This window comes from Lissotriton vulgaris, chromosome 3_1 (genome assembly GCF_964263255.1).
Source record: "Lissotriton vulgaris chromosome 3_1, aLisVul1.2, whole genome shotgun sequence".
Taxonomy (NCBI): domain Eukaryota; kingdom Metazoa; phylum Chordata; class Amphibia; order Caudata; family Salamandridae; genus Lissotriton; species Lissotriton vulgaris.
In genome coordinates this window covers 363,051,854-363,072,515 of record NC_141689.1, presented here as the reverse complement: position 1 = coordinate 363,072,515, position 20,662 = coordinate 363,051,854, and the positions used below count along the sequence as shown (strand labels likewise).

The 20,662-nt window shown below is 45.8% G+C and overlaps 1 protein-coding gene across 1 annotated transcript in view; it reads right to left on the bottom strand.

The window, feature by feature from the left end:
• Positions 1 to 20,662, bottom strand: part of C7 (complement C7) — a 413,756-nt gene that overhangs the window by 179,192 nt on the left and 213,902 nt on the right. The window contains exon 12 of the mRNA XM_086960581.1: positions 13,535 to 13,712. Within this exon, the coding sequence (XP_086816707.1) occupies positions 13,535 to 13,712 (178 nt within the window). The remainder of the gene's footprint in view (positions 1 to 13,534; positions 13,713 to 20,662) is intronic.

Below are 20,662 nucleotides of genomic sequence, written 5' to 3'. Positions count from 1 at the left end.
CAATAAGGCCACTAACACATGATAGGACTCAGCATAGGTCTTAGAAAAGTATTCCTTTGCTCAACCCTTGGTAACGTGGCTGCGAGCAGACAGGATTAACTTCAAAGACAGGTATGTAAAGCATTTAAAAACACCATTTCAGTAAATAATTAAGACACCACACAAAATAAAAATCCAACACCAATTTATAAAAATAGGTAATATTTGTATCTTTTAAATGGCACCAACTGTGCCCCTTTAAGTCATTTCGTTTTCTCTGTCAGGAACACACCTTTATAAATTGTTCTGAAGAATTCTCACCACTGTAGTGGGCTGCCTTCTTCAGCAAGTGGGGTCCAGTTAGAACACCTTCCTGGCGTTCTGCTTGCAGGCCCCAAGTATCCAACACACAATCCAAGGTTCTGGAATCTCCAAGAGTGTCCCGGAAAATGTGAAACTTCAATTCCGCAATCCACTTGAACAAAACCCTTACAAATCCACTGGTACTCCAGGCTTTGAATTCTTTGTGGGGCTGCTCAGGTGAGCTCTGTTAACCTGTAGCTCGCAGGGAGTTTCCACTCTTGAGTCTTTTGGCAGCAAGGTAATCCACATGGCTGTAGTTTCAGAGGGTGAAGTCTTCATAGGTCAGGCCTTAGAGTTCCTTGCACACAGCAAAATCTTCAGCAGGGCACTTCTTGCTTCATTCAGTTTCAAGCAGCAGATCTGGAGGGCTCTGCCCCTCTCAGATACTTATTCAAAATTCTCTGGGTCAAGCACCAAGTCACTGCTGACCAATGAGAGCAGGGCAACTCCTCCTAGTTATGACCACTTCCGGTTGAGTGTGGCATTAGTTTGTCCAAGAGTGCATCATCCTTCCAAATCCATAATGGCTGATTTTCCAGCAAGGAGGTAAGAGCTGGCTAAACACACCCCCTGGGATATCTCATTTCCATGGACCATCCCAGTAACATCTGCAAATACCTTTCTTAAGCCTAGTCCTGCCTCTGGGTCACGACTGTCATAGTGGACTAAAACTCAGGCCACCCCTCTTGCCTTTGAAGAGCGTTGTTTACAACGCCACCTCCTCGCCTGGCAATCCTATAGAACAGATCACTGCCCTCCCAGCAGCCTGGCTAATCCACTTAACTCTGACCAATCAGGGCAGACCACTGAAATGCTGAATTTGGACTTACAAACAAGAAAGTCTTATACCTTATTGTATGTACACTTTAGGAGAAATTCAACAATATAATATTGTTGGATTTAATACGACCATTCTGGGAAGTCTTTGAATGGTCCGGCTAGTCCTCTCCTATCAATATTTATTAATCAATCACTTACTACCATGTTAACCTATGGGCCATGGGGTCTGCAATGGGGAAAATGACTTGCGCCACTTTTGTAGCACCAGGGCTTATAAAACCATATTTTATAAGTATTTCCATAATTTCTACTGGACCCCCACCCCCTGTGCAACTAGGGGAGACTTCAGGGGTTCTGAATCTGCAGAAATATTGCAGATCACCCTTACCCAATTCTTCCAGCATCAAAGTCGAATTTGAGCACCTCTTTAAGACAATGTGGGGAGTGAAATGTAAAATTTCACTTTACCCAGGCTTCTAAAGACTCATTTTATAAGGGCGCTCCTTATAGATAACTGAACGCCCACCCCTGGGATACCTAGGGGTGACCCTGGGGGTCCCTAATATGCAAAAACATGGTAGGTTTTTAATTTTTAGGGCCCCTACCCCCAAAGTCAAGTTTGGTCACAATTTAGGGTTTACAAAAACGAATAGTTTCTTACCTGTCGGTGTAGTTTTGCAGCTTGAAGATCTTTCTGGATTCACTATGCTGTGCATATTCCGCCATCTTGTGGTTGGAGTCGGAAAGTGCTTTGTATTTTTTATTTTTTTTTTGCTGTGGGAGGTTGCGAAACCTAATCCCTCTGGTGAGGCTACAACCCCCATCGTGTGTGTGCAGGCCCTCAGATTATTTTTTCCCCTTCTGCCTTGCGATTTTGTCTTATTGCTTAGTAAGTCTACTATATATATTGCCTAAGGGGCTGAGAGTGCAGGGACACTTGTAGATTTTAAAAGGGTGACTTTTTAAATAAATATAATATAGATATTGACATGTACACACCTGCTTTTTTTGTTGTTGTTGTTTTTTTTTTTGCATGTACGTGTCTACCTACGTATGCAAACATCTATATAGATATATATCCTTGTATTACCACCTGCTTCTCCAGCCTCATCTTTCTGGCGGAGGTGGGTGGGTTCGCTAGTGAATCCAGAAAGATCTTCAAGCTGCAAAACTACACCGACAGGTAAGAAACTATTCGTTTTGCAGCGTGAATCTTTCTGGATTCACTATGCTGTGCATAGACTTTGTAGCGGTTTAGTTACGTTTGCGGCGGCTGGGTGGAAGATGAGCGTTGGTTGTTGAATATATGTTGAAGCACCTTCTGTTCGACTTGTGCTTCCTTCTTTATTTGTATATCCACACCGTAGTGGTTCGTGAACGTGTGCACTGAAGCCCATGTTGCCGCCAGGCATATGTCTTGAAAGGGTGTGTTAGCCAGGAAGGCTATTGTTGCACCCTTCTTCCTGGTAGAGTGGGCCTGTGCCCATCCTGCTAGTTATTGGCCTACCGGTTTACCTAGTAGGTATCCATACGGCTTTCCTTTGAGGAAAAGTACCCATATACGTACTACTTTGCGTATTAATCTGTATTTGCTTTAATAATGTTACATGTGACCAGGAACCACCCCCTTGAATGTTTTATTCAAATGGTTAAACGTCCTAGGCCCATTCATCCTTGTGAAGGCTAACACCTGATTTCCTTGTTATATTCTGTGCGTGCTATTTTTAAAATCGTCCTTACCAACCACAAGCTCTTTTTCTTTTTTTTTTTTGATGCAATGGGCCGGTTTTACTACCATAAGTAGATAAGGCCTAATGGTTTTTTGGGGTGCCTGGCTGATTTACGGGAGTACGTATTTCTTGTCTGATGCTCACCTTGGTAGCCCAGACCACTGCAGGGGTATGCTGATGCCCTGTTGAAATTTGTTACCACACTTCCATGGTTATGGTATTTTAGAACATGGGCGCTAATACCTGCTTATGCGTCCTGTTAATGTTCTTAGGAGAGAAAAGAGGGTAGATGAAAGGCCTTACCCTATTATCTGCCTTCGCTTGTACATATAAACGTACCTGATGCTATATCAGTTATATATCTAATATACGTATTTGATGCAGAGGCCCACATTTGTGTGCTCTTATCCTTTCCTTACGAAGTATACTCCACCCATGTGGTCTATCCAAATATTGACTTGTACAGGAGAAGTTGTCCTGGACTTAGTTTGGCCACTGGGTTCAAGGAAGGTGACGGCCCTTTGAGTGTATCGCGCACAGTGGGCCTTTTGGCTAACTACTTGCGAATGGTCTCGTAATTTTAATTAGGCTATTGCCTGGTGTTATTTGATATTGAGCTGCCTTGTAATTCCGTGCAAGGGAGAACACCGTAACCTTTCACTGTGCTGTGTGCAGACCATGTGTAGTTTCTATCATGTAGGCAGGAAGCCTCAAGAACTGCACCCTGCTTGTGTTCATTCTGCCCTTATGGATGGTAATGGTAGTTTTAACGGGAACACGCCGTGGTAGGTGTGTGTTACGTTTGCCCTTATACCTTGTGGTGAGTAGGAGCTCCCCTCCAGTGGGCCAGATGTGGGGTACGTGTTCCTACATAATCCCAGTCAAACTACTTTGCTATAGGGTAGGCATATGCAATGTTCAGGGCATTGCTTTGAATGCGTTTGTGTTACTGTGTGTATGTGCAGCACGTGGTGGAAGGGTGTGCACCCCCCACTGTAGTTGGCGAATTTTATGGTCGCGGCGAACCGCAGTTGGCCGGCCATATGGGATACCTTTGGAAGTCTCGGTGAACTCCATTGAAGAGCCCCCGGCTTCTTTATGGTGTTCAGAAAGGCCGCAGTGAACCTCAGTTGCCGGCTTTCTGATTGGAATCGGTGGCTAACTCCCCTTGAAGAGCTGCCGGCATCCTTATGGTGTGAAGATCAGTCTCTGTGGTAGGAGAAGACTTCCACCTTTTTAGGGCTCGCCACACCCGTAGTGTGTGTGAGGTGAGTGTGGTTGTGGTAAGCCCACCCCTCTCATGGTGATCAGCCCATTTAGTGAAGCTGAATCAGTCTTTGTTATAGAAGCAAAACCATGTTGTGCTGCAAGTACATATTGCCTTGGTGAAATGAATGCTGTGTAGCGTGCGTAGATATGTACTTGTATGTTGGGGTTTGTAGTCTTGCTGAGTGAGACTCAATTGCCCCTTAGAAGTGACAGTGCGTTTAGAGTATGCATAGTATCATATCTGGAGCACTGTCTGTTATAGGCCTTATGTATGTTGTATATTTTACACCGGCCTCAGTGAACCACCCATAATGTGTATGAGAGGATTAGAAGTGACAGTGCATTTAGAGTATGCATAGTGTCATATCTGCAGCACCGTCTGTTATAGGCCTTATGTATGTTGTACATTTTACACCGGCCTCAGTAAACCACCCATAATGTGTATGAGAGGATTGTAGTTGTGGTATGCCCCAGCATCTCGAGGCGATCAGTCCCCTTAGTGAAGGTGATTCGCCATTGATATTGTAGCCAACTTAATGTTGTGTTGCAAGTACATGTTGTGGTGGGGTAATGCTGTCTAGCGTTTGAAAAACTATGTACTTGTCTTCTGGGGTTTGTAGTCCTATTGTGTGAGACTCAATTCCCCATTAAAACTATGCCTGTTGTGCTTAGAGACTGTGCATAGTGTTTATGTGACACACGCCAGTTTTAAAACATGGTTGTGCCGTCCCGTAGTGGTGAATAGAGGAGGGAGTAGGTATGTGTTTCAAATGTCTTGTGTGACAGTGTTACAAAAGACATTGTATGGGCTCCCCATAGAAAAAAAGTGTTTCTATCTTCCAGCGTATTTGTATTTATGCATTTATATTTTTCCCCGGTGCCATGCGGTGCATGTTACCGGTAAAAAGGGGGGCATATATGTGTATATTAAAACACATACATGGACTGTTTGCATATGTAATACTGTGTTTTGCTTAATACGTGTATTTATATATCTATACACACACATATATATATATATATATATATATATATATATATATATACATACACACACAGACATATAAATATCCATATATGCACATGTCTGAAAATTGCATACATAGAACTTCACCTGTACCTTAGTACTTGGTGAATCTTCCTCTTGATTGGCTTTATATCTACATGTATGCACCCCACAATATAACATGTAGCTACGTATTATATGCACGCATATGCATACACCCATACCTACCAATATAGCAGTATGCACCCAATTGTATCCGTTTTGATATAATGTGCCTGGTCATGTTGGAATAGGAAGAATGTATCTCCTTTCAGCCTCCTATTTGCCACCTAAGAGTCTTCGGAGGCCTAGTAGGCCAAGTTACCCAACTGCGTGTATATCTCGTAGTAAGGGGTCCCCCCCTTGCATCGCCTGTTACAATGCTATGTAGCCAGCTGATAAACATTGTTCGGATTTGGCGCAGTAACTGACGAAGCATGATCTGTGATCCTGCCTCTTTCCCTGTTATTCATGTAGTGTATAAACCTTGTGAAGGTACTGCAGTAACCAGTAAAAGTTTAGGTAACAAGTAAAAGTTTAAATTACCAGCAATGGAGAGGCCATACCGTATATGATAGCATAATAGAGCATTAGCTATCAATCACTATTTTGTGATCTAATTTTAAAACCGGTGCATAAATTTTGTACTTATATGTTGCACACATTGTGCCGCAAATATAATTTATTTTGCATTTGTGAACACATATTGCTGTGGATAGCGTCCATAGTGCATTAGCTATCAATCACTATTTTGCGATCTAATTTAGAAAACTGTGCATACATATTTTACTTATATGTTGCTCACGTTGTGCCGCAAAGATAGTTTTCTGCATTTGTGAACACCTAAATATTGTACCTATATGTTGCAAACGTTGTGCCGCAAGATTGTTTCCTGCATTTGTGAACACATATTGCTTTGTCTTATTGGGCCCTTTGTCTATGTATATGAGGCTTAAAGTACAAGGCCCCCTACTAATTTAGCTTTGTTAATGTAGTGGCCCAGTAGGGAACTTAGCCACTGCGGGCATATTAGTACTTAGTGCTATTTTGCCAGCGCCTGCCTGTTTGCGCAAGAATGAGGTTTCCATTTAATGTATGCCCTATGCTTTATCGTAAATAATTGTTTCCTGGTCGCTGTGTTATGTTATCAGCGACTGTTTGGCAGTGCAATCTTTGAGGCTTGTGCACAGCATAGCTGTGAACCCTTGCTTTGTACTGCCTGCACAAAATGCTTTGTCGTGTATTTCTTGTGAAAGCTTTGCAGTGCATTATTATAGCCAAGTGCTTTAGTAACTGCTAAATGTTGCCCTATGGTATGAGATATAGCATGCTCTTGGGCTTTGCAGAGAAAAACACCTTTACCGCCAATTTCCCCTTTTGGAAGGAAATGAAGCGCTTTAATTCATTTAGACTCTTACTGAGAACCTAAAAAAACCCCTTCGAGGCCCAGTTCTGCCAGGCTGTTCAGGAATGCGCTTTTCCAGAGATAAGGCCCTGCTTTATGAGGCCTTGGAGGTCGATGAAGGCCTCATGCCATCTCCAGGAACAGGCGAGTTTTATGGCCCTTACAGTGGAATGCTGGGAGCCTCCTTGATGCTATGTGTATCAGGGAGGGGGCAGGGGCCGAGTCGAGAATTGGGCTACGTGCAAACCAAAAGGTTTGGCTTTGCCGCTGGTTAAACTGGGGCCCTGGGTGCTTTCTATAAATATTTGTTATGCCCACTAGGTAGATAGTCGGGAATTAAGCACCCTGCTTGCTGGCCACTGTTAAGAGGTTAAACTGTCTTTTAATGCAGAACTACACCCCTTACCCTATATGTGTGAAAATGAAATAAAGGCTGGGATATAATCCCTTCCCAGGACGCCTTTTGAATATTTGTGCTTTTGAACTGCAGTACCAAAATCCTGCATGCGTACCCGCACGGTGCTGTAAATACCGGCAGGTTACACAGACTAGTATATATTCCGAATTTGTTTAAATAAATCCGGCTTACATTTTAAAGCCCTGCGCGTGTGCGTGGAGCATTTTATCCGTCATGATGCTATCATACATTCAAGATGAAAATCTTACCTCCTTTGTGGATGAAGTATTCGCTCAGTGCAGAAAATCCCCATACCGTCTGAGGACAGTTTTGTAAAGGCAACCAAGTGTACTTGCCTTGCTGCATGAGGAATAATGTGAGCAGCGCCAAACAAGCTGCTTTGCTCAAGATTTCTCCCTCATGCAACTCTGTCATTACCACCTATCTCCTTGGAGTTTCTGGTGGGCCTCTTCTGCCTGCTGCGTCTGTTGCTGTTTTTTCCCCGAAATCTTCGGGGCACCTCCGATCTCCATGGCGGAAAAAATAATCTGAGGGCCTGCACACACACGATGGGGGTTGTAGCCTCACCAGAGGGATTAGGTTTCGCAACCTCCCACAGCAAAAAAAAAAAAAAAAATACAAAGCACTTTCCGACTCCAACCACAAGATGGCGGAATATGCACAGCATAGTGAATCCAGAAAGATTCACGCTGCAAAACTGTCCTGGCCACCAGTGCAGCTTTTAAACTGACCTCAGGCTTCAGCACTGCACACATGCAGGTGCAGAGAATCTGCTGGCCTCTAAACTGCAATGCCCCAGGATACTGGAGACTTCTAGGTAGTTTCAATCCCCTGCCCTATTACATACTAGGGGCTTAGGTGGTAGGTCATGCCAACTTCAGGGGTACCCCACCAAACTAGAGTGTACCCTAGTGTAGGTTGGGTGTCTTAACTGTGTTCTAATGTGTTCCTTTTGGCTTGGCACTGGTCCTGGGCCTGGTTAAACAGAGCCCAGGGTCAGTCAGAGTCAGTTACCACCAGTTCCAGTCAGCAAAAAGTTGGGGGGTGCCCAGGGCACAGGATGACTTTGCAACACCCTCTCCCTCCCTTTTCCTCCCTCTGTCTCCCTCCCTCCTTCTCCCTCCCTCTGTCTCCCTCTCCCTCCCTTTTCCTCCCTCTGTCTTCCTCCCTTTCCCTCCCTCTCCCTCTGTCTCCCTATCCCTCCCTCTCCCTCCCTCTCTCTCCCTCCTTCCCTCTCCCTCTGTCTCCCTCTCCCTCCCCTTCCTCTGTCTCCCTCCCTTTCCTCCCTCCCTCGCACTCCCTCCACTCTTTCCCTCCCTCTCCCTCCCTCTCCCTCCTTTCCCTCCCTCCCTCGCTCTCCCTCTCCCTCTCCCTCCCTCTGTGTCCCTCCCTCTCCCTCTGTCTCCCTCCCTTTCCCTCCCTCCCTCGCTCTCCCTCGCTCTCCCTCCCTTTCCCTCCCTACCTTGCTCTCCCTACCTCCCCTCCCTTTCCCTCCTTCCCTCGCTCTCCCTCTGTCTGCCTCTGTCTCTCTCCCTTTCACCCCCTCCCTCTCCCTTCCTCTGTCTCCCTCACTCTCCCTCTGTCCCCTTTTCCTCCCTCCTTCTCCCTCTCCCTCCCTCTGTCTCCCTCTCCCTCCCTCTGTCTCCCTCCCACTGTCTGCCTCCCTTTCCCTCCCTCCCTCGCACTCCCTCCCTTTCCCTCCTTCCCTCTCCCTCCCTTTCCCTCCATCCCTCGCTCTCCATCGCTCTCCCTCCTTTTCCCTCCCTCCCTTGCTCTCACTCTGTCTGCCTCTGTCTCCCACCCTTTCCTCCCTCCCTCTCCCTCTGTCAACCTCTTCATCTCACCCTGCCTGTGTGTGCCCGGGCTGAGACAGCTTCCCGGGCACCCACAGTCGCACCCGAGCACTTCACAGGTCTTTAAAAGACCATTGGCATGTTAATGAGCCTTTGTTCATCTCTTAGCGTCCCTGCAGCCCTACTCTGACTATGGCGGGAATCGCCCAGCCCCCATAGAGCAACATAGTCTCTGAGTTGCGCTCTGGTTGCAGACACTCTTTAAAAAAAAACACATTAAAACACGGGTACGATGTCTGCAAGAGGTCCGCGGGCCGCCTCGGAAGGCTTGCCGGGCCGCCAGCGGCCCGCGGGCCATGCAATGAATACCCGTGGTCTAGATCATGGGTACTCACAAACTTTCTATCGGGGGCAAAATTTACAGTGTGGTTTGTGGCCGAGGGCCGCACCGGTGGGGGCAGGGTCAGATGGGGAGGGGTGGAACTAAAGAAGAAAAAAACGGTGACCATGAGGCTGAACACAGGTCCCTGCAGCAGACGCCTTTTTCTACTGACCCACCAGACCCAGCATACACATCTCTCTCTCTCTCTCTCTCTCTCTCTCTCTCTCTCTCTCTCTCTCTCTCTCTCTCTCTCTCTCTCTCTCTCTCTATCTCACTCCCTCACTGTCTCCCTCCCTCTGTCTCCCTCCCTCTGTCTCCCTCCTTCTGTCTCCCTCCCTCTGTGTCTCTCCCTCTCTCTGTCTCCCTCTCTCTGTCTCCCTCCCTTTCTGTCTCTCTCTCTCTCTCTCTGTCTCCCTCCCTGACTGTCTCCCTCCCTGTCTCTCTCTCTCTGTCTCCCTTCCTCTGTCTCCCTCTCCCTCCTTCTTCCTCTCTCCCTCCGTCTCTCTGTCTCCTTCACTCTGTCTCTCTTTCTGTTTCTCTCTCTCTGTCTCCCTCCCTCTGTCTCCCTCTCTCTCTGTCTCCCTCCCTATCTGTCTCCCTCCCTGTCTGTCTCCCTCCCTGTCTCTCTCCCTCTGTCTCCCTTCCTCTGTCTCCGCCCTCCTCCTCTCCCTCCCTCTTTCTGTCTTCCTCTCTCTGTTTCTCTCTCGCTCTCTCTGTTTCTCTTTCTGTCTCTCTCTCTGTCTCCCTTCCTCTCCCTCCCTCTCTCACCCTCTGTCCCCCTCCCTCTCCCTCCCTCCCTCTGTCTCCCTCTCCCTCTCCCTCTTTCCCTCTCCCTCCCCCTTCCTCCCTCTGTCTCCCTCCCTCTCTGCCTCCATCCATCTGTCTACCTCTCTGTCTCTCTAGCTGTCTCTCTCTCTGTCTCTCTCTTCCAGTCTCTTTTCCTCTCCCCCCTCCCTCTGTCACCCTCCATCTCCCTCACTCTCTGTCTCCCTCCCTCACTCTGTCTCCCTCTCTCTCCCTACCTCCCTCTGTCTCCCTCCCTTTGTCTGTCTTCCTCCCTCTGCTTCCCTCCCTCCCCCTGTCTCCCCCCCTCTCTCTTTCTCTGTCTCCCTCTCTCTGTCTCCCTCTCTCTGTCTCTCCCTCCCTCTGTCACCCTCCCTCTCCCTCCCTCTGTCTCCCTGACTCTGTCTCCCTCCCTCTGTCTCCCTCCCTCTGTCTCCCCCTGACTGCCTCCCTCTGTCTCCCTCTCCATCCCCCTCCCTCTGTCAACCTCTGTCTCCCTCCCTCTCTAACTCCCTCTGTCTCCCTCTCTCTATCACCCTCTGTCACCTCACCCCACATGTGTGGCAGCCAGGGCTGAGATAGCTTCCCCGGCGCGCACACACACAGCTGCACTGAGTACTTCACAGGTCTTTAAAAGACCATTTACAGGTCTTTAAAAGACCATTTACATGTTAATAAAGCATTGTTGTATTTCACCTCTTCTCAGCGCCCCTGCAGCTCCACTCTGAAAATCACTGGAATCGCCAGGCCCCCACAGAGCAGAGTCCCTGAGAGTCGGGCTGGGCTGCTGCAACCTGCAATGTCTGCTGAAGCACTTTAAAGAAAATGTAAATAACTCAGGTACGATGGCTGCAAGGTCTGCGGGCCACCAGGGAAGGCTTGCCAGACCGCTGGCGGCCCGCAGGCCGTACTATGAGTACCCGTGTCTAGATGGATACAAATAAGGGTCATTATCAGTCTGGGGGACATTATAATGATCCCATGGATCAGGATCCTGTGGAATATGTTGGGGTGCGTAGTCATCTAAGTCATCCTTGTCATCATCTGCTGTATCTTGGGGGTCAGGTGATGGTGGTGTAGGGGAATGTGTAGGTGTAAGAAGAGGGTCTTCAGAAATGTAAAGAGCCACCGTTTTCTTTTCTCCGGAAGTTTGGCATGAATGTGTCCAGTTTCCGGGTGGATTGCAATTCCGAAGTTCTCGGCTCCGAAGGTTTAGCTTTCTGCAAAGGCGGAACAGAGACCAGAAGGTGTTTTGGTTTGGATGAGGAAGGTTTTGGGTCAGCACCGGCATGGGAACGGGTCGAACCTGTGCCGAAAGGTTGTTGTTTCTGCTTCTGCACCGAGCCCGCTGGCGGGGTGCTCAAAACGTTTTCTCGGAGCCGACCTTGGCTGGAGGCAGAGGAGGGACCGGAGCCTTTTTCTTGTAAAGGAGATGATAGGGTAATGAAGGCTCTTTACTCATGGTCCACTGTGCCGGGTCAAGTCTTCAGCCTCGGAGTCAGTGCGGGATACGGAGACATGCTACTCGTCGATCTCAGCTTTCTGCTCTTGCAATTCTTCTTGGTCGGACTCTTCCACGAGGAGGGCAGGCGCAGGGCCACTTTGCTGGTACATTTTGTGACGCTGAGCCCCACGATCTCGGAGGGTTTTCTTCGAATGGAACGACTGGCACCCGTTGCAGTTCGTTTTATCGTGTTCCGGGTAGAGGCAAAGGTTGCACACCTTGTGCAGGTCGGTGCGCAGGAACTTAGCTCAACACTTTGGACATTACTTGAATGGAGTCCTTTCAATCAGTTGTGACCGATCCCGTTACAGGTATGTCCAACAGCCTTCCACTAATGTTCCGGTGGAAGGTTTTTCGAGAGTAAACGATATGCGGAGAGGGGAAATGTGGTTGATTAACAGTACTGTCGAGCGTAGAAGATTGTGCGTCGAAGGGGGCCCAAAGAAAGGTGCCTAACTGGAGCGCAACAATTCACATCCAAAATCAATGGCGGAAAAAAACAATCTAACAATGGAGTCGATGCCCATGTGCACTATCACCTAAGGGAGGAGTCACCTGCCTCATGACTGGAAAGACTTCTTTGAAGAAAAACAAAGTGCAAACATCCAGGCCCAACACTAGATGGCGATACATGCAAAAGCATATGATCTACAGCTCATATGCCTCGAACATTAAAGTTTTGTTCTGAAGAAGATGATTTGATAATTGATGAATACACCATAGAGACAAGCACAAACATTTCTTTTAATTTATTTTTACTGTTAGCTGACCCAAAGAAAATATTAACTACCACGTTTTCACAGTAGGCTTTTCTTTGTGCAGAAGGATGTGTATTTTTAATAAAAAGTGTATTTGAACATATTTGACAACGAATGGGATGTTGTCAACTGTTATTGAATGTTCTCCAATTTTGACGGTGTTCTATCAAAATATTGAATCAAAAATATCATGGGTCACAAATAACGTGGCCAGAATATTGTTACTGGCCCCAATCCTGGCTAATCTTGCCAGTAGTTTCTTGTGATTCACTGTATCGAAAGTGGCTGATAGATCGTGTAATATGAAAACCACTGACTATCCACAATCATCTGGAGCTCATCCATGGTCAGAAGCAGACCAGACTCCGTCCCATGTATTTGCTTGAGTCTGAAATGCTCCTCCTCCAGGACACTTTGATCTCTCAGATAAAGGGACATTTGTTTTACTCGTCAAGCGTTCTAATACTTTTACAGTAAAGGGCAAAAGTGATATTGGCCTATAGTTACTGAGGACCAGAGGGTTTCTTTAGTAGGCAAGTGGGATAGTGCCAGATTCCAATGATTGATTGCAAATCTGAAGTAGTGGAGGAGCAATTCATCTGCCATATCTTTCCAAACTCTGTGTTGTAGAGGGTCTTAAGGTGACCCAAATGCAAATGTAGTGGGCAGTGCTACTGCTCTAAAGATCAGTCATAGGTTTAAAAGAACCTAGCTTACACTACACTAGCCTACAGAAGATTCTTTGAGGCCGAGATCTGTCCTATATTGAGAGGGCCCAATGTCTTAAATGATCTTTTGATCTTATTATCAAAGAATTCTGCCAGATTATCACATAGCGCCTGTGAATTGTGTAAATACTTGCTTCATGCCTTCGGGGTTAGTTAGTTCGTGCATGATATCAAATACCTTTTTAGCAGTTAGGGGCTTCAAGAATTGCATTCACATAATAGTTGGCATTTGCTTACAGACCTCCTTCCTATATATATTTAGGGCATTCTTTATGTAATTTATGTCCTCATCTTTTGGAAATTCAAAACCATTCAAGTTCTGAAATACCAAATGATAAGAATTCTGATGAGAATGAAGGGCTTGATTTTGAGTTTGGTGGGAAGGAACAATCATTCAGCTTGTACGAAGAAATGATAAAACCCACTGGTGGAATTTTCTCCATCATAGTAAAAGAAATATGGAAGGTCTTTCACTGGTCAATTCTCCTCCAATATGTAAATTTCCTACAGAAATTGGAGATTTTTTGTACAACCACCTCTTAATAAGAACCATAGCTTTTATTTCATGCTGTTTAATAAAGGCAAAAATAAACATACCGAAAGTATTCCACTTCATCATCTTCACATTTCTGGTCTTCAACAGCGTTTCCACTGCAAGATTTCCCCCCACCACTTGGATACGGGTTGTTACAGCTCCGGCTCCTTGATCTTCTTCCTGATCCTGTCACACAGGAACTCCAAGAGGACCAGCAACTCCAGCTGCCATCAGTGACTCCTGAAATAGATGGTGATGCTGTAATAACATAGTTCATAGTGAAGGAGAATTGATTTTGTTTTCATTTTACTTATAAGGCATTTTCAAATATTGTTTTATTTTAGAATATATTGTTAGAATGAAAGAACAAAAAATGTCCCTTAAAAAATCTTCAGATTTTGGGAGGAAGTTGTAAGTAAATCTGGATAGCACACCACTGGCACAGTTTACTTCGCCACAGAGATAACATGGTCAAGGAAATGCTGTTGGTTCATTCTCCTCCATTTTTAGCACTTCTACCAGACTTTGAATTACATTTTCAATTACTTTGCAAGGAGGAACTTAGTCACCCACTCTGGATTCCCTCAGGTTTCTTGTTTTAAAAAATGGCCTAGTTTGTTAGGTTTCCCAAAATCTACAGATACCCAGTTTGCAAACAAAAAGGGTCAGTTTTGAGTTGAAACGTGTGAGGTATCCATGCTGCTTATTAGAATGTTTCCTATTGCAGGTACTAGGCCTACCCACAAAAGTTAGGTACCATTTTAATCAGGAAACTTTGAGGAATGCTGAGTGAAAGTTTGTGACTCCCCATAGATCCAAGAACTTTCCATCACTGAAATTTGAGCAAAATTTATTTTTATAGTCAAAGTTTGATATTTGCAAGGGATTCTGGGTAAAAAACAGAGCCCGATGAGAGCCATGCAAGTAACCCCACACTGGATTCCCCCATATGTCTATGTTTAGAAAATGTGCAAAGTTTTCTGAAGGTGCCGGCTGATCTAGGGCCCAAACTCCACAGCTACCAATGTTGAAAAAAGAATCAATTTTTAGTGGAAAAATGTGATGTATCCATGTTGTGTTTTAGGCTGTTTCCTGTTGCCTGCATTAGGCCTAACCACACAAGTGAGGTGCCATTTTTATTGGGATAGTTAGGGGAATGATCAATGAAAAGGAGTTTGTGGCTTTCTGCAGACTCCAAAACGTTCCTTCACAGAAATGGGAGAAAATGTGTTGCTTTTTGTCAGTTTTAGCATTTCAATGGATTCTGGGTAAACAAACCTGGTGAGAGCCTTGCAAGTCACCTCACTATGGATTTCCCTAGGTCTCAACAGTTTTCAAAGAAGTGCAAGCAGGCAAGGTTTCCCTAGGCGCCGGCTTAGAAATGGTAAATTTTAAGTGGAAAAAAGTGATTGTGCCCGTGTTGCGGTTTGGGCCGCTTCCTGTCGCGGGCACTCATCATACCCACACAAGTGAGGTACCATTGATATCGGAAGACATTTAGGTGTACAGAATACTAGAATATTTGTTATTACCAATTAGATTTTGCTGCATTTGTGTCTTCCAAATTCCAGACATTTTGAAAATTAATCTCTCAATCATATGCTTGCACGGGTACCCACAAATTCCAAGACATTTTAAAAAACAATCTCTAAATCATATGCTAATATGGATAACCACAAATTCAGAGATGTACATATAACCACTGCTCCTAAACTCCATATCTTATGCCAATTACAGAAATTCATAGGTTTCTTTATACTCATTTTTCACTCTACATATTTCACCATATGAATTGGTCTGTACTCGGTACACAATGCAGCATGGTATGGTGCAGCTCAGTTGTTGACTCTGGGTATCTTGGTTTCTTGTATAACCTACAAAACTTATATAGCCCACAACCAGACAGGTCTAGTGGATGTAATGGCACACCACTTTTGTAAACTGACCATTGTGACAAAAAGTTACAAAGGAAAATATTGTCACAAATGGCTATTTTTCCTACTCATTTTCAATATGTATTTAGTTCAACAGTCAGAGGCTTATTTAAAAGCCCTGTGTGCCGCTGGAATGTCACTTTTATTTTTGCCTTTCAGTGGTGCACAGGGCTTAGCCATATCTATGGAGCCATGGAAAGCCACCCTGTGTGGCGATTCATGGCCTCGTAGATATAGTGTAAGGCAACGCAGAGCAAGTTGCTGCGTTGCCTCACACTGCCTCTGTGAGGCATGCCATGGGAGTTATGGAGGGTGTTCCCATGTAATACTCATGGCATTTGACACATTCCCAGATTTACAACATGTTGTAAACCTGCAAATACATCACAAGCCTACGTTTCCCCAGGGGTGGCATAGCGGTTGCATCTGTGCAGGAAGGTATCCCTTACTGAATTTGGAACTTTGTCTGCTTTTCAGAAATCTATAGCTTTCCTGGGTCATAAATTGGTTTCACACTAGTTTCCACCAAAAACTGGAAGTAAGGTGAGAGCACAAAATATAGGAAAAATGGGCGACCTCTTTGAAAAATGGCAAACCTGTGGTAAAAACTAGGTTTTTCTATTAAGTTCTTCGGGGCAGATTTATGATAACTGGAGCATCCCCAGGGATGCGCCAGTTATTTTGCGCCGCTGCTCCACCACCCATGGTGCGTTGCATTTATAATGCGGCGCACCATGGGGCAAAAACGGCACAGATGCGTGACGCATCTGTGCCGTAAAGGTGACACATTGCTGGAGTTGCGTCGCAAGCGCGACGCAGCTCCAGCAAGGCTCGGGGGTGCCCCATCTTTACAATGCTGCGTCAAGACCTACGCCTGCTTCAAGCAGGCGCAGCGTTTTGACGCAGCATTGGCCTGAAAGTGACTGAGTGAAATCTTATAGATTTCACTCAGCCACTTTTGCGAGGCGCACCTGCCCCGGAACGCCCACCCTGCGCCGGAAGGCCCACAAGTGGCGCAGGGCTTTACAACGTGACGCATCTGCCTAGATGCGTCACGTTGTAAATGGGTCGTAGGGATGCGCAAAGTTTACGCCGCAGTTCCGTGACGCAAACGTGGCACATTCCCAACATAAATCTTCCCTTTCATGTTTCTCGGAAGATGGTGACTTTAGCATAGCAAACCATTCATTAGTGGAGAAGTGTGGCTCAATGAATAGAGCGGCAGACCCTGATGCAGAGGTCTAGCCCGGGACCAGGGTTCAATTCCTCGCCTCGGTGGGTCTTGGGCTCAAAATTCCACTGACCTGATAATTCTCGCCTCGGTGCCTATTCCAATCATGGAATCCCACTCTGCAACTCTGGACAATAGCTTGCTTAATCTCCACAACGGCCCCCACAACGCTAAGGATGCCTGGCCTCCACCATGGGGGTGCCCAGGAGTGGACGCCTCACAGGGAAAGCCAGGATGGGTTCCACAGCGGTATTCGTACAAGCGCCTTGAGACCTTTGCGGGTGAGTAGTGCGCTATGCAAGTATCAATTTTCTTTTACATTTTTTAGTGACATTTTTAGGAAAAAAATAAGACACTTTTTATCCAGAGCACCTTTTTCCTATTTTTCCCAAAGCTCAACATTTATCTATATTTTGCCTATTTTCTCTGGCCACTCCAGGCCTATCTACAAATGCTGGGTACCTTTAGGATCATGGGGATGTTGGAAAAAAGGATGCTTTTTTGCAAGGATACCTTATGTGGAAACATAGCTATAGAGCCCTAAGCGCAAACTACCGCAAATAACGAATACAAGTGCTGATTACTGGGGGAAAACGCCCACCAGTTAAAGGGTTAATACAATAAACTTGTATGTCTGGTTCAGAGTAGCTTGCCAAGGCAGAGTTTGTATTTTGCCACCACACCACGTGGTAGCTTTGATACAGAGAAGGATAAAGTAGGGACATCCATCACCTCCAGAGTGAAAGGGTAATCAAATGAGCTAACTTGGACTGTTCAATTGAAGTTGCCGTTACCTGTGCTCTAGGACACAGCCAGGTAGTAATTGCAATACACGGGATACCTTGGAGAACTCCCTTTTTTAGGACAGGCAGGACCACAGAGAGACGGCCCACCGACGCACTAAATGAAAATCAGATGACCTTACTCACCTGAAGGTAAAGGACCCAGCATGCTGAAACAAAATTGTCATTTTGCTATTTTACTGTTCAAAAACACTGAGTTAAACATAGATTCCATTTCGCCCTAGAGGAATAAGCTGGTTCTAGAGCTAAAACAGAATAAAATTATAAATTACAATGTTTATAAAAGTATAGGTTAAATAATTTAAAAGGGCCGGGGACTTTATTTTTCCGAATATCTAAATGAATGGAAAATATTCATTCTGTGCAAAGGTCCTTCTACAAAACCGCATCCTGTACCAATTAACCCATACAAAGACCTAACAATGCAGATGGCAGGTATTTTCAGAAAAAATATAATCTCCAAGTATGTAAATAAAATACCAAGATATACCACATCACTCCGTCATTGATATGGGACAGGAAACATCCTTTACGACGCAACTTTTACCACGCAGTGCCTTTACAACGCAGGTTTTTCAACGCAAGTCTTTACAACGAATTGCGCTGGGGGGCGCTGTAGGATAGGTAATAGTTTAATTTACCTTCCAACACCTTCGCTACTATCCACGGGGACTAGACTTGGAATAGTAAATTAAACTATTCACTATCCAGCACCCCCCAACGCAAGTCGGTGTAACGACTTGCGTTGAAAAACCTGCGTTGTAAAGGCATGCGTGGTAAAAGCATGCGTTGTAACAATGTACATCCATATGGCACACCTCCATATGCAAATGGGTATCATTGCAGTGCAGAGCAGCTTGGCAAGGATTTTACCATCAGGAGCGAAGCCCACTTCCTACTAGACACCCTTATACTGATAGTTAAATACTGCAAGGCAGCACCCATGGTTCATGCTAAACTACTGTCCCAGATGTGTAATGACGTCCTTTGCATTTTGGCCAGCTGGTTTGGAGTGATTGGGTGTCATCAAAACAACAGGTTATTTCCTATCAGGCTTGGTGGTATGCAGTCTGCCATACTCACAGGTTGGACACTTCGTTTGTTTACCGTTTATCTATGGCGAAAAATCGTCTGAATCTATGGTAACCTGTTACGTTGCATATTGATATAAGTGCCAACCGCGTTCGCCTGCCAATGCCACGTCAACAAGAAGTCCTTAAACCGCCATGATTGCCCTGATCATTCGTTTTTCTTATTTTGGTATTAATCGTATACTTTTCTCACCATATTGAGTTTTATTTCTATTGTATATTGTTCCAATGCATGTACTTCTTTTAAAGTTTCTTTGTATTGTGATGACCTGTGTTTAATTTAGTATATTGAATGTTGGCACCTTTACTCTTTCAATAAAAAATGTTTTGAACTAAAACAACAGGTTATTGTCCAGTACCGCCTGCCACTCTTCTCGAAAGATACAATGAATCAAGCGGAGACAAGGTTTGACATTTGGTTCGACCAGAGGTCATATACTTGACTTTAAATAGCTGCAGCTTTTGACTAAGCTGTGAAGATAGATTGTGTAACAGTTTGGCTTATAGGGAATTACATGAAGAAATCCTTCACCTACCAAGGTGGGGCTAAACAGGTAACTAGTCTTTTTCTCACTACAGTATGATAATGCTGCGGGTCAGACGGAATGCCACCCCCAGTAGGGACCACCAAGCCCCAAAGTGAGGGCCTATAATGCCCTGTCCTCTGGGTTGGGAAAGGTCCCCTGGAAAAATCTAAATGTCAGAGGCTCTCAGATAGTCCTGCCTTTGCATTTCTGCAGCAGCCTGAAGAATAGCACCAAGGAAAGACTGACTAATAAATCAATGTTTTCTTCAAGGTTTCACCAATGCTCTTATCGACCTCTCCCTACTGAAGTCAAGTCAAGTCAAGTCATAACATTTATATAGCGCACTACATACCCAGAGGGTTTCAAGGCGCTTAGGAAGGGGAGGAGGATTATTTGTCAAATATCCACGTTTTAAGCTGCTTTCTGAACGCTAGGTGATTCTGGGTGAGGCGAAGGTAAGCGGGGAGTGAGTTCCATGTTTTGGCAGCCAGGTATGAGAAGGATCTGCCTCCTATGGTGGTCTTGTTGATGCGAGGTACAGTGGCGAAGGCTTGGCTGGAAGAGCGAAGTTGGCGGGAGGGGGTGTAGAAGGACAGTCGAGAGTTGAGGCAATCTGGTCCGATGTCGTAGAGTGATTTGTGTGCGTGGGTAAGCAGTCGGAAAGTAATCCTCTTATTGACGGGTAGCCAGTGGAGGTCTTTAAGGTGACCAGAGATGTGTTCGTTGCGTGGGATGTCTAATATGAGCCTGGCTGAGGCGTTTTGGATTCGTTGTAGTTTCTTCTGGAGTTTAGCGGTGGTACCTGCGTAGAGGGTGTTTCCGTAGTCCAGTCGGCTCGTGACTAGAGCGTGGGTGACTGTTTTCCTTGTTTCGGAGGGGATCCAGCGAAATGTTTTTCTGAGCATGCGAAGAATGTTAAAGCAAGAAGAGGATACGGCGCTGACTTGTCTGTTCATTGAGAGTGAAGAATCCAGGATGACGCCAAGGTTCCGTGCGTGGTCTGTCGGGATGGGTGCATTTCCGAGGGCTTCCGGCCACCAGGAGTCGTCCCATGCAGAGGGGGATTTACCTAAGATGAGGACTTCTGTTTTGTCTGAGTTCAGTTTCAGACGGCTTTGTTTCATCCATTCGGCGACTTCTTTCATTCCTTCGTGTAGGTTAGTTTTGGCGGTGCTGGGGTCCTTGGTGAGAGATAGGATCAGTTGAGTGTCATCCGCGTAAGAGATGATGTTGAGGTTGTGTTGGCGGGCGATGGCCGCGAGGGGGCTCATGTATACGTTGAAGAGGGTGGGACTGAGTGAGGATCCTTGTGGTACGCCGCAGATGATTTCAGAGGCCTCGGACTTGAATGGTGGGAGGCGGACTCTCTGGGTTCTTCCGGTGAGGAACGAGGTGATCCATTCCAGTGCCTTTTCTTGGATTCCGATGTTTCTGAGGCGTTGTAAAAGGGTGCTGTGGCAGACTGTGTCGAAGGCTGCAGAGAGGTCGAGGAGGATGAGGGCGACTGTGTCTCCATTGTCCAGTAGAGTTCGAATGTCGTCTGTTGCTGCGATGAGGGCGGTCTCAGTGCTGTGTTTGGCTCGGAAGCCAGATTGTGAGGGGTC